This window comes from Strix uralensis, chromosome Z (genome assembly GCF_047716275.1).
Source record: "Strix uralensis isolate ZFMK-TIS-50842 chromosome Z, bStrUra1, whole genome shotgun sequence".
In the NCBI taxonomy this organism is placed as follows: Eukaryota; Metazoa; Chordata; class Aves; order Strigiformes; family Strigidae; genus Strix; species Strix uralensis.
The window spans coordinates 37,188,818-37,202,433 of NC_134012.1; the positions used below are offsets into that span (position 1 = coordinate 37,188,818).

The following is a 13,616-nucleotide window of genomic DNA, read 5'->3' on the forward strand; positions in this document are numbered from 1 at the left end:
CTTCTGGGATACACTATTCATTACCTGCTTTGTGAAAGACATGTGAAAACAACGCTGAGAGTTTTTATTTGAGAAGGTAAACTGTATCATAGACTCTTTTCAGTGTTGATACTCCTAAAGACAAAGGGCTTCCTTTCTTATTTTTGCTACTGGAAGATTTTTGCTATGGTGCGGTATGGTCCTGGATTATTTATTCATGAGGAGTGCTTTCTGAGATGACAATGAAATATTAACAGTAGCATTTTAGTATAGGCACAGTATTAATATATACATATATTGTATCATACTTGCATGGGTATTTTCCCACAAGTAGCGACATTTAACTGTCAATATTTATGAATATCAGAAGGTTACCAATGTAGTGACTACTTTTGAAATGGCAGGTTTAATACTTCAGCATAAAAAATAAAAACCTTAACATACACAATGCTGAAGCTACAATGAGAAACGACCTTCGCATCTTGATTGTAATGAAGACTGAGATGAGTCATACTGCAAAAGTTTTGGCTCTGGTAGCTGTATCTGGATGGCCTGGATTAATGAGTCATTTCAAGTGTTTGAAAGGTGTATTTAAACAACATAGACAGCACTCTTTGCCCAGTAAAATCTCCTCTCAGACATTTTTTCTTACATCAGTGCTACCCCTGTGAATCAGACGATGAATCTGGGCAATGGAGGGTGTTGTGGCAAGACTGCTTTATGAGCTCATGCCTGCTACAGGACAAAACATCATCTTCCAACATCAGGGACAAAGGTGGAAGAAAGAGTCTCCTACAGTCAGATGCAGAATAGTACACTATATTTGAGTATTAACAGCAGATACAGAAAGCAGGAAATAGTCAGGTTATCACTTTTCGCCTCTGCCCCCACCAGAGAAATTATCATGAGTAAGTCATATAATTAAGGTTTTCTTAAAACCTTTTTAACTTCAAGATTAATCTAAACTAGAAAATAAATGTGTTTTTAAAAACAGAGAATTAAGCTCTTTGCCTTATATTCCCAATATTAAAAATAAATAGAAATAGGTGGCTACCTTTTCTACAGCCCTCAAGCTTATCTCCATCCTCAAACGTGCCACTAATTACTAAACTGAACATTCATGAAACCATCTGTCTGGCATTATAATCAGATAGCTGGACAAGAGGCCTTGATCCTACAGACAATCAGGTCTCAGTTCAGGGAAACTTCCAAATTTTAGAAATGCTGACTTCACTAGGACTGAATGCATGTGCTGGAAATTTAATACACAAGTTAACTGCTTTCCTGAATTAGTATAGTAAACTGCAATGCTTTTGAATCATCAGGAAAATTTCCTGAGATTTCATTGAGCCCTGATTCAGGCCCTTATAACTTCCTTCTTGTATTGCTAGAATCAGGATTTTAAATTGCATAATTTTGCATTGCAATTAGGTGTACAATTAATACTCCAGGAATAGTCATGCCTTGTTTTTAAAGTTTCTTTGTTATTTTTGAATAAGGCAGTAAACTGAAGTCACTTAATTGTTTTCAAACTTGAACATCCATAAACTAATTCATCTTCTTGAGTGCATTGTAAAACATAGCATAAAATAAGCATTTACAGTCTATGCTATACTGTGCTGTATAATTTGTGAGTGTGGTTTTGCATGTATGTTCTTTAATAAAAGCATTCCATTGTATTTCTTTATCTGGAATAGCAAAACTGAAATGCTGAAAATAAAAACCTGAAAAAAGAGCCATAACTGATCATGCTGTCAATGAAGACATGCAAAAAGGAGTTATTCCAAAATGGAGGAACTGAAAATAGCACTAAGAAAAATGAAGGAAAAAGTAAACACATAAAAGGTATTTAAAGGGCTTCAAAAAAAGCTGATACAAACAATTCTAAAGTATTTCTTACCTTCTTCAGTCATTGTGTCATAATATTTTAGGTTTCCATATGATCCAAGCTCTACAACATCACAGTAAAAGACACAAAGATAAGGAACCAGCAGACATTCAAGAAATGTACATGTTTTTGCATGTGCTTCATAAACTTGAATAGTGATTATGGAAAAAATTCCACAGGACAGTGAAACATGGATTACAGAAATGACAGTGCCTTGCCCCATAGAAATTTCACAGGTCACTGGCTTTAGATAAATAATTTGCTAAAGTGAGATGTAGGAGAAGCACTGAAATCTAAAATTCAGCCTTTTCAAGGTGATTGACAATTTGGCACCTCTACATTTGGGCAAATATAATAAACCTTGATAGTACCTAATCAGCAGGAACTTTGGAAACTAAGCTCTTTTAACATTCCCCAGGTCAGACACTCAAATACTTATGTATCCAAATTAAACAAAAAATCTCAAACCATATAACCTAAGGAACTGTTCATAATGCTGTCCCACAAACATCGTTTTGATATCAGCGCTGATGTTGACTTGCTTTAGAGGGGTTACTTAATTTAACCACCCCCTTGTCACTTGTGAAATCATAAAAAAAGTATTTACTCACTTCATCAGGTGGTATGAGACCTAAATTAATTAAATCATTAAACAGATCTGAATATATTGCATTACTATATTCTAGCAGGGCAGAGAAAAGAATGGAGTGCAGAGATCTCCAGACCTTTAGGACTAATATTATTTTTATGTGTGATACAACATTGGATGAAATCACTTTTTTTTGTCTCCAGATGTTGCTTTACACTTAATTTCTTAAAGTTTGGCATATATGTAAATATATATATATGTAAATACAGTAATTAATGTAGGTCTAAAAACAGGACAGAGAAATATTAAGCACAAGGAGGAATTTGTAAATTGCTTGTCTGAGGAATACGTGGATGATTTCACTCATCACTTCTATGTAAAGTTTTACAACTGAGCTTCTGAATATCCAACATTTGATAGAGTGTAATCATTAAAAGATGGATACTTAACAGCTGGGTAGTGCTGTTTTCTTTGGAAATATTCTCTCTTCATGTTTATGAAACAGCTTAAGCAATGAAATGTACAAATGATGTCCAATTATTCTGTTTTTAGTGGATGCACCTCCTGATCTTTCAATATTTTTTCACACAGGTGAATTTCAATAGAGGTCTGGCTATTAGTTTTTAACTATAAAATACTGTGATGATATGCAAATGTGATACCTTGAAAGGTCAATTTTTTAAATCTATTTGCAGATACCTGAATCTGCCAAACATTTCTTAAATCATTTGCAGAGAAAGAGAAAGCCTTAGGCCATGTAACTAAAAAATACAGGATATTATCACTACTAAACTTTAAAAATAATTATGATTGGATTGTAACGATTTTTTCACAGACATATTTTATCAAAACCAGTTACAAATATTGACATACTCTTGCTCGTACAATGCAGTGTCTTACCTGCACATAATTATGCCCAATAGAACATGACATCGTTCTAAGTCTCTCTTAAGGCAAAGAAAGGCATCATTTAAAGACAGAATTTAATATCTTGTTTTATAATAATATACAATGCATATACTGTTAACGCAAAAACGTTCTTAGTGTTGCAACGTAATCTTTGTAGCTGCTTTTACATGAAAGAGCTATTGTCCTACCATCTTGATTTTAGTCTTAAGGATTTGAATTCCTTACCTGGAAGAGCTCCCAATAACTTCAATACGGACTTCCCTGCATACAGCATTTGGGACCACATGTGCTGTTTAATTAGGGCTCAATAACTGCTGAGTCTACAGCCAGGACCTTTGCTTAAACTTATTCTCACTGATCTCTGCCTTGATGTGTCTGGGGTCTGCTTTGCTAGGACTTGGGGTGAGGCATCCACTAGAGGATGAAGACAGGAGTGGAAAGCAGATGCCGAAAGGAGTCCAAGAGTAATCAGAGAAATGGAAGTACATGCAGGAGACAACACTGCCAGAGAGGTGTTGTATAAACTCATAGAGAAAAAAAGAGTAAGGATAGGGTTGCAGAAGGACAAAGTTGAGAAGAAGATGATTGTACCATAGCAACAAACTTAAGAATTAACAGAATGATAGCATGAGGCCTCTGACTTAATGGATGAAGCAGAAGAGGTTTCAGAGGAAGCCAATAACAATGGTGAATTATGCTAAATCTCCAGAAGAAATAAAAGTGGCAGCAGAAAGGCAGGGCACTTGACATACTGGCAATCCAGTTTAGATCTATTTGCTTCCCATCTGAAGTGAGGTAGAGTAGACAAACTGGAAAGAAAAAGAGGGACTCTGACCTTACAGAGACTGAAGAGAAAAGAAACAAGGAGATGCATGAGAGTTGTATGACGCTGATGATAATCATGCTCTGCGCACTTCAGCAATTCAGCTAGGTTTAAACAAGGTTAATTCTTGCAGTTAGCAAAATTATTTCCCGGAAAACTCTAATCTTGCTGGTGAGATTATGTTCCTCAAAGCTTTTATAGTCCTATGCCCAGAGCAGAACATTTTATACAATCACCAGCCCACTGACTGCAATGCACAATGATGATGCCAGAAAATGTCAGTTGCACATATTAGCATGCATTGTTTTGTGGATTTCAAGATTACTTGGGTCAGTGCTGCTCAGCAGCATAAAAGGTCTGCTTCTATACAGTCTGCTGCCAATATATTGCACTGGCTTCTGCTATAAAATTTGGACTAAATCTGCTCTTTGGTATTTATTTTTGAATTTTTCTGTTATAATAAGATTCTTCAATATGACTCTAAGTAAATGTAAACTGAAGTACTTTTTGAAAAAAATGTATCGGAAAAAGTTCTCAGCTTTTAAAATAAAATGGAATTGAAAAAAATTAGTAGTGTGATAAAGGGTATTTGAAAAAATACCCCAAAATCCAAGAATTTAAAATTTGATAATTCCAGTTTCATGAACAGGCTATGTGGTTCCCATGGGGGGGTCATAGCAGACAGACTGGCTGACAGCCAGTACCTGCATCCCTGCTGGTTGCATGAAACAAAGAGGATGCAGAGACGCAGCTTAACAGCTGATCCTCAACAGTGACAATCATCGAATTAATTTGTTCCCTTCTGCATATTTTTACACCAGAAGAGAACAGAGGGTTCCTGGTAATCCTGTCTGACATTCCTGAAGGATTACAACAACATTTGCCTTACTATCTACTATTCTCTACTGTGTATGTAGGTGCCATACCATATCAAAGTAAACAGAAAGAATAGTGTTGTTAGTCAACAGTGCTACATTATTTGTAATCTCAAATTACACTCAAGACAGCCAGCATGGCTTCACCAAGGACAAGTCCTGCCTGATCAACCTAGTGGCCTTCTATGACGGAGTGACTACATCAGCGGACAAGGGAAGAGCTACAGATATCATCTATTTGGACTTTTGTAAGGCCTTTGACACGGTCCCCCACAACATCCTTCTCTCTAAATTGGAGACATATGGACTTGATGGATGGACTGTTTGGTGGATGAAGAATTGGTTGGATGGTCACATCCAGAGGATAGTGGTCAATGGTTCAGTGTCCAGATGGAGATCAGTGACAAATGGCGTCCTTCAGGGGGGCCTGTATTGGGACCAGTACTATTAATAGCTTCATCAGTGACACAGACAGTGGGATTGAGGGCACCCTCAGCAAGTTTGCAGACAACACCAAGCTGAGTGGTGCGGCTGACATGCCTGAGGGACAGGATTCCATTCAGAGGGACCTGGACAAGCTTGAGAAATGGGCACATGTGAATCTCATGAGGTTCAACAAGGCCAAGAGCAAAGTCCTGCAGCTGGGTTGGGGAAACCCTTGGTATTAGTACAGGCTGGGGGATGAAGGGATTGAAAGTAGTCCTGAGGAGAAGGACTTGGGGGTACTGGTGGATGAAAAGCTGGACATGAGCCGGCAATGTGCGCTTGCAGCCCGGAAAGCCAACCATATCCTGGGCTACATCAAGAGAAGTGTGGCCAGCAGGTTGAGGGAGGGGATTCTCCACCTCTGCTCCACTGGTGAGACCCCACCTGAAGTATTGTGTCCAGCTGTGGAGTGCTCAGCACAGGAAAGATAAGGACCTGCTGGAGCTGGTCCAGAGGAGGGCCACAGAAATGATCAGAGGATGGAATACCTCTCTTATGAAGAAGGGCTGAGAGTTGGGGTTGTTCAGCCTGGAGAAGAGAAGGCTCTGGGGAGACCATATTGCAGCCTTTCAGTACTTAAAGGACTATAAGAAAGATGAGGACAAACTTTTTAGTAGGACCTATTGCCATAGGACAAGGGGTAATGGTTTTAAACTAAAAGAGGGTAGATTTAGACTACATATAGAGAGGAAATTTTTTACGATGAGGGTGGTGAGACACTGGAACAGGTTGCCCAGAGGGGTGGTAGGTACCCTATTCCTGGAAGCATTCAAGGTCAGGTCGGATGGGGCTCTGAGCAACCCAATCTAGCTGAAGATGTCCCTGCTCATTGCAGGATGAGGATTGGACTAGATGACCTTTAAAGGTCCCTTCCAACCCAAATTATTGATTCTATGATTCTATGAAATAATATACCTAATTACTTAGTTTATTTTCAGTGTTCACTCACTAAGTATTGTAGGTACTATCTGTGGTGAAATACTGATTTCTGCCTTTTAAGTGTAGTTCCCCAGGCTGCCATAGAAGGAAAGCATAGGCAGTATTTCTCTTCGCTGTTTTGCTACAAAGATCTCAGATACAGACTGCAGTTGTCCCCAGTTATGTCAGAAATGAACCTGGCTCAGAGTTTCTCAAAATACTCATAAGACATAGAGATAGCAACCTGAACTGTTTAAGGTGTGTATCCCTTCATGAAAAATGTGAACTCAAACTCTCAAAACAAAGTAATGCATTGTGGGTTCTTTGTCAAGCATAAAATTTTCACTTTGCATAAAAAACATATCTGTATGAACATTCATGTCACACTTCTCCAGGTAATTAAACAACTTCAGAGTTGACACATCTTTTATTCAAAACAAAACTGCTAAAGAGAAATCACTGAATACAATCCCCGCATTTTTAGTGCAATTTCACCACTGCATTTACTTGACCTTCCTTGTGTTTGACTTCAACAGTCATGAAGGCATCAAGACATAACCCTTTCTCAGCGTCAGTGGGAGCTTGGCTTAAAAGGAATTGCGAGGCATTCTGGGACAAGCAGATGGAGAGCATATATTTTTCCTGAGATTTCATACCCATAAATGCAACCTACCAAAGGGTTGAATAGGTAAGACCTAAAGGAGAAGTGAAATGAGAGAGTAAGGGCTCAAAATTGAGAATGAAATTGAGAATGAGCATGCAGCCAGGAACTGCAACTTAAAATCAAGCAAATAATTATTAAAAAGATTATGAACATGAAGCTTAACCAAGTGCTGGAGACAGAAGAGAATGTTTGTGTGAGAGGTTGCACACACAATTCTGAAAGTCAGCAAGTTCCTGACAGTTGAAGACATCAATTTGGTAATCCACTCTTCCCCTTTACATCTTTGTGATATGACCTCTGATTTTCACTTACTGTTGTCATCACGCTTAACAGGATCTCCTTTTTTTATTTGCATTTTTTTAAAAGAACACTGAGGAGTTAGGCCAAAGGACTTAGGGAAATTCATATTATAAGATCAAGGAGGATTAGGTTGCATTTCCTTCATCTTTACTGTCATTCTTTCTAGCTGTCATGGTCTTGAGAAAATTCAATTAGATGATCACAGACTTATCCATAAACAGAAAAAGGAGGCCTCTTCAAAGTCTTGCTAGGTAGTGGCTATCCAATCTAAATTGGAATCAAAACTGGATTTGGTTTCATCAGTGATGTCAGATTAAGAACAAAGAACTCTCAGTGCTAAAAACTTGTGAAAGATCTAGTGAAGATTAACGTTACAGGTGTAAAATAAGAATCCCAACCTCTAGCAGATCTTTAATAAAAAATAATGCCTTCGTACTTAGACTGAAGCAAAACACAAAAAATCCCACCAACCAAAGGATATCACGTATTGTGAATTTTAAAAAGGAAGAATTCTTCTGAAGTAATTTTATGAACTCCATAAACCTCTTAACTTTCTCATAGAGTACTTATATCCCATCTGGGATAGACTGGGACTGCTGTGGAAGTTTGTATTTATCACTGCATAATGCAGAGGAGAGAAAACAAATGTTTTAAAAAGCTTTTTCTCCAATTACCTCCAGATAATCCAAACTATGTAAATCATAATTAAATGTTGTAGCCTACATTTTTATTTCTGAACCTTCAGACTGCCAGTTCATGTAAAATGGGGGCTTTGCCACTGAGCTGGTGCAGTGGAAAAAAAAAAGGGATCTCTTTTGGATCTGAGTAATACAGTAAATAATAATAATTGCATGCATTTTAGAATTACATCTTTTTGGATGATGCTACTATCATTGCTGATTTATTAACACTCCTAAACAAATAAAGAAAACCATATAAATGAGGACTTTCAGGTACCTGACCAGTAGGAAGTACATTGGGAGTAACTAAATTATGTAATACTTTGTGCATCTGAGCTCTTAAAATACATGTGGTCACCTTTCATCTTGTCTTTAAATTGGAAGCCCTCTATGCCTGTTCTTTCTCCTCACATGTCCTTACTCTGTTTTTTATTTTAGGTGTTTTTGTCCTGATAATAATCTTATTAAAGTTGTCTGCTTTTATTATAATTAGTTTATTGCAATTTTATCAAATTGGAGTGTGATTGCAAATATCATTAAAAATGTATACAATCATATCAGTAGACTTCTGGGCAGCTCAGGATAGTCACAACACCCAAAAGCAAGGTCTACCTATTACTCTGCTCTTAGTGCAGCATTTAAAATGAAGACTGAAACCTCACTGTTCTCTACCGTCCATACCCTCTAGCAAACCTTCTTGTGGTGACAAAAGGAAATTTGTCAGAGGATCCACAAGGTTTTAATTGATATGGGTTAAAGAACAAGTATTTTTAAGGAGGTGATCAAAGGCATGTTATTAACACACAACAGAGAAGAAAGTAACTTAAATTACTATCATGTGTCAGACTCTGCTTTTGATATTTTTAGGTGCTTTTTTTTTTACATTTAAGAAAAGTATGTAGTTGCTTGTTCCTGAGGGCTGTTTCCTTTTCCATCTTCTTTCACTTATAAGTTACCTTTGTTCCATCTGTCACCAAACTCTTGAAGACAGGTGCCATACATTCTCTAGAATATAATAACATCAAAAGACAACTGATACGTAAAAGAATCAACCCTGAGTGGATGAAACAATTCCCGATGACTTTGAAAGGGGTATCTTGGAAGAACTTTCAAATATTCATGAAAATGGGAATTCCAAGATGTAGAAGTGAAAACCTCATCCTACTGATGATATTGGGAGATTTACCAATGATTCTGATGGGGTCAGGATTTCACGGAGTGTCTGTGGGGCCAGGCACTGTGGGGTACTGCACATGTGTAACTCCAGCTGCAATAAATTCCAGCACTATGGTTTTCAGCATATCCAAGGAGAATCATGCAAGGGCAGCATACATTCCTCTCACTATCCAGACGTAAAATCCAACTAACCTGTGGAGGATGAAGTCATCCGCCATGTGCAAACTGTACTAAAGGAAATCTTCCACTTTCAGATCAATAGAAAGTTCCTCATAGCAACTATTATTCTGTTATGTACAGGTTTATAAATTATTCATGTTCTATGTTGTTAATACTTTTAACAAGGAAATTCAGAGTTAGGAAGAAACTGAAAATTAAGCTAAAGCCATTAAGCATGGAAATGCATAGTCAGGACAGCTGTACCCTGCTCTGGGATCACGCTTGTATTTAAATATTTATGTCTTCTTTGCACACTCTGTAGGGAATCCCAAGAAGAATATGCTGTCTGAAGAACAGGGCATCACTAGAAAATACCGTGGAGATGAGAGAGAAGAATTTTGCCTGCAGTGAGTAGCTTGAGTAGTTAAAAGAAATGACATGTAGAAATAAATTGTTGCGAAAACTGACATTTACCACAAAACAAACACAAGGATTAAATTTCAGATTTTCAAAAATAAATTTAAGAAAGGCATCAGAAAACTTCCATTATTTAAAATTTGCTACCTACAAAGAGCGATATTGATCTTAAAGGCAGACCTGTTCTTCAATTTTTAAGTAGCTAGAAATTCTATCTATGAAACTAGCAATGAGTGCTGTCTTCTCTCTGTATTTTGGGACCATCTGAACTTAAGCAGATCTGACATTTATTGCTGCAGAGTTTGAGATCATCACAACAAAGAGCTACATTTTGCCATTGAACTGTCAATTCTGAGAGAAATTGGTAAGGGTTTCTTTGCACCCCAAGTTGTGTATAACAAAATCAATTTTTGATACATATCACTAACTATAGACACATTCTGTGGATTGGATAAAAGTTGCAAGCCCTCTCACCCTACAGTCATGGAAGTAAAGCCACCGTCTTTAGAAAAACCAAGACCAACGTCCCCAAAATATGAAAAAAATGAAGTGATTCCTGCATGTGTGCTAAATAAAAAGTCTACTTCTTTGGTTGTGGATATACATTTGTGATTGACATTTATATAAATCAGCTGAACCAAAACTTCATAATAAAATACACTTCATTATTTTTCTGACAGATATTAACCATCTCTGCCTATTTAAACAGATCTGCCCTTAGCTGCACATAAGTCACAGTTTCTACTCTAACTATGCTGTTGCTCACTCTGGCAGCATGGGGAATTCTACCTACAGTTTTTGAATTCAGTTTGATGTTGGAGATATCTGTAAAAATACTCATCTCATCTACATTAACCATGAAACCTCAGGTACCTAAATTAGGAATGCAATTTCTGTGGTCTCTACCACAGCTGAAAGGAAAAGCAAGGGGAAAGGAGGCCTCACTGGAGAGTGATGTGTCTCATCTCTTCACTAATCTCATTTAGCTGTATAAAATCATCCCCAGGAAAAAGCTTTCTTCCTGCTAATGACTGTGCAGACAACTGCACCACTGCAAGCAATGTGCCCTTGCAGCAAAGGCAGCCAATAGCATCCTTGGCTCCATTAGGCAAAGCACTGCCAGCACGTCGAGGGAGGTGATACTCTCCCAGTGCTGGTGAGACATATCTGGGTGCTGAGTCCAGTCCTGGATCACCAGTACAGGAGAGTCATGGACATAATGGAGCAAGTTCAGCACTGGGTCATAAAGATCATGAAGGGACTGGAGCATCTCTCATATGAGGAGAGGCTGAGAGAGCTGGGACTGTTCATCCTGTGAGGACAGAAGGCTCAGGGTGATCTTATCCACCTGATGCCTCCCATCAGAAAGAAGAAGAGGGAATGAGACTCTCAGAAGTGCCCACTGACAGGGGGAGAGTCAATGGGCACAAATTAGCTGAATTCTGTAATTCAAGATGTCCCTTCCAACCTACAGGAAAAAATATTTTAAAACTCTGTGAAAGCTAGCTGCGTAAAGAGGGTATGAGTATCTGCCTTTGTAAGACATGGCACTCCATTCTGAAGGTAAGTCTAATTGCTCTTTTTATTGATTTCCTATCTTCATATCAGACTGAGATACTATGGGATGGAAATAAAGGGAAGACACTAGACTATAACTAAGAGCAATCAATTTCTATATGAGCCTGGCAGGGAGCCCCCATCTTCTCTGGCAGAAGTCCCTTGCAAACATTTCAGCCTTCAGCAGAGGAGAAAGCCAAAATACTCTGAGTGCCTTGCTCAGAGGGCTGCTTTTTTCCTGGTGGGTCAGAAGAGGAAGCAAGAACTGTTACAAGCTGGGTAAGAACAAGTGTGCAAGAAGGATGCTGAGCTCCTTTGCAAGCCCACAAGTATCTATTTTTTTTTTTTAGTCTAGATTTGCATATTTCCTCATGTTAGATAAAATGTTGTTGTGCTTATAAGCCACTGAAGAATTATTTATCTTTGGCATGGTGCTAGGAAATGCACTGCACCATCAACATGCTGGAACTGAGGAAGGTAGAAGTGCTCATGTTACTTTAGCAATGCAGGAGTTGAGCATTATCCATGAGTTGGTGTAGGCTGAGCTTCTTGGCCTTACTTCTCTGAGGATATAACAAATAAACAGCTTAAGCCAAAAATGGTTCCCAATGGGAGGGAGCACAGACATGATGGTGCAGCTTATCTAGGCCAAGGGAAAAACAAGAGCACAATGGTTTTGCAAAATGAGACCAAAGCTGGAAGCCTGCTGAGTGACCAGGCAGGTGAAGGTTACCCAACCTTTTTCAGCTATCTTCAGGGTAGGCTGACATTTTTCATGACATCTCAGAAAAGAACACAGGTAGAAGCAGCAAATTAAGCAAAACAGTTTGAGGTTAATGGAAAAGCTGGGAAATTCTCAAGATCAGTATATAGGAACACAACAGGATCTAGTGAGCAATTACAAATAATTCACTACTATGTCAAAAATTTTGAGGATCACATCTTTATTATGAATGCAGGTTTCTGGTTTTTCTTTGTCAGAGCAGACAGTGACAGTACCATATTTTTCTGCATTCACTGAAGGAAGTGATAGAATTGTCAGCTCAGCTTTATCAACAGAAGGTTACTTCTCTCACCAATAACATGCAGTGCATTTATGTTTATAAAAAAATAAAGCATATAAGATAAACAACAACTTTTCTGCAGAAGTACATCCTGTAGTTTTCCACTCTTTGGAAGTAGGACTAGAGATGGGAATAGGAGAGGAGTGCCAAAGATACCTACTTCTGATGGGACTGAGCCACGACAGATTTATATCACACTCATTTTCATGCAGAGGATTGCATTTGCATATGAGTTATATCCTTGTCACAAGGGAGCAAGGGAGTCAGCATCTAGCTAAATCCTCCCTTGCAGAAGATGTTTTGTTGGCCTGTAGCACCTTATCAGCAGACAGAAAAGGGTGGCATGACAAGGAAAAGATCTCATTCTTCCTGTACCCTGCTAAAGCTGTGCTAGAAAAGCAAGGTAGCCTCAGGTTGCACTGGTGCTCTGAACCCTCACTTCACCACCAGTATCTTCCCTTTTCAGCTGAGCACCCATAGGAGCCTCCAGAGAGGAAAACCTCCCTCCACAAATTCTGAAGGAATCACTCTTTAAAGTAACCTACAACTTGTAGTGAGAAGGTAGGCTTACTATTCATGGCAGACACTTTCATACAAAATACTTCCCATGCTTTTCCTTCCCCTGCTCCCACTGCAAAACAACAGCCCTATTCTATTAAAAAAATGCAAAGACATCTTTGTAAATCCTACACTTTCATAACCCAGGAATATGTTTCAAAACAAGAACAAAGGTATCTGAGGTACAGGACTCAGAAGAAAAAAGCCACAGATGATCAATGATTGCCATGATTTATATTTGAGTTGCTTGGATTTTGGATTGGTGCCTGACCAACACAGCAGGTCTGATGATGCCATCCTTATTCATATGGGTAATGCTGTTATGAACAGTCCAGCTCACTAGTTGGTGAATAAAGAAAGGATTGCCAGACCAGCACTTAAGCAGAAGTAAATATGGCACAGGATTTCCTGGGGATTAATGACTGGCTGGGAGTTGATGATAGCCTGATGCACAGGCAGTCATTAATCTTAATCCTCAGGAAATGGTCTGTACCAAGGTCATTATTTCTGTAATTAGATAAAAACAAACAAAAATCTAATGTCATACAAATATTTATATCTTTAAAGAATGATG

The 13,616-nt window shown here is 38.3% G+C and overlaps 1 protein-coding gene across 4 annotated transcripts in view; it reads right to left on the reverse strand.

Annotated features, from left to right (window-relative positions):
- SLC24A2 (solute carrier family 24 member 2) overlaps window positions 1-13,616 on the reverse strand; it is a 120,442-nt gene that overhangs the window by 40,172 nt on the left and 66,654 nt on the right. For 2 of the 4 annotated variants that reach the window (XM_074856189.1, XM_074856188.1), the window contains one exon: window positions 1,880-1,930. The exons of the other annotated variants lie outside the window; for them this stretch is intronic. In XM_074856189.1, the coding sequence (XP_074712290.1) occupies window positions 1,880-1,930 (51 nt within the window). The remainder of the gene's footprint in view (window positions 1-1,879; window positions 1,931-13,616) is intronic. 4 annotated transcript variants of the gene reach the window in all.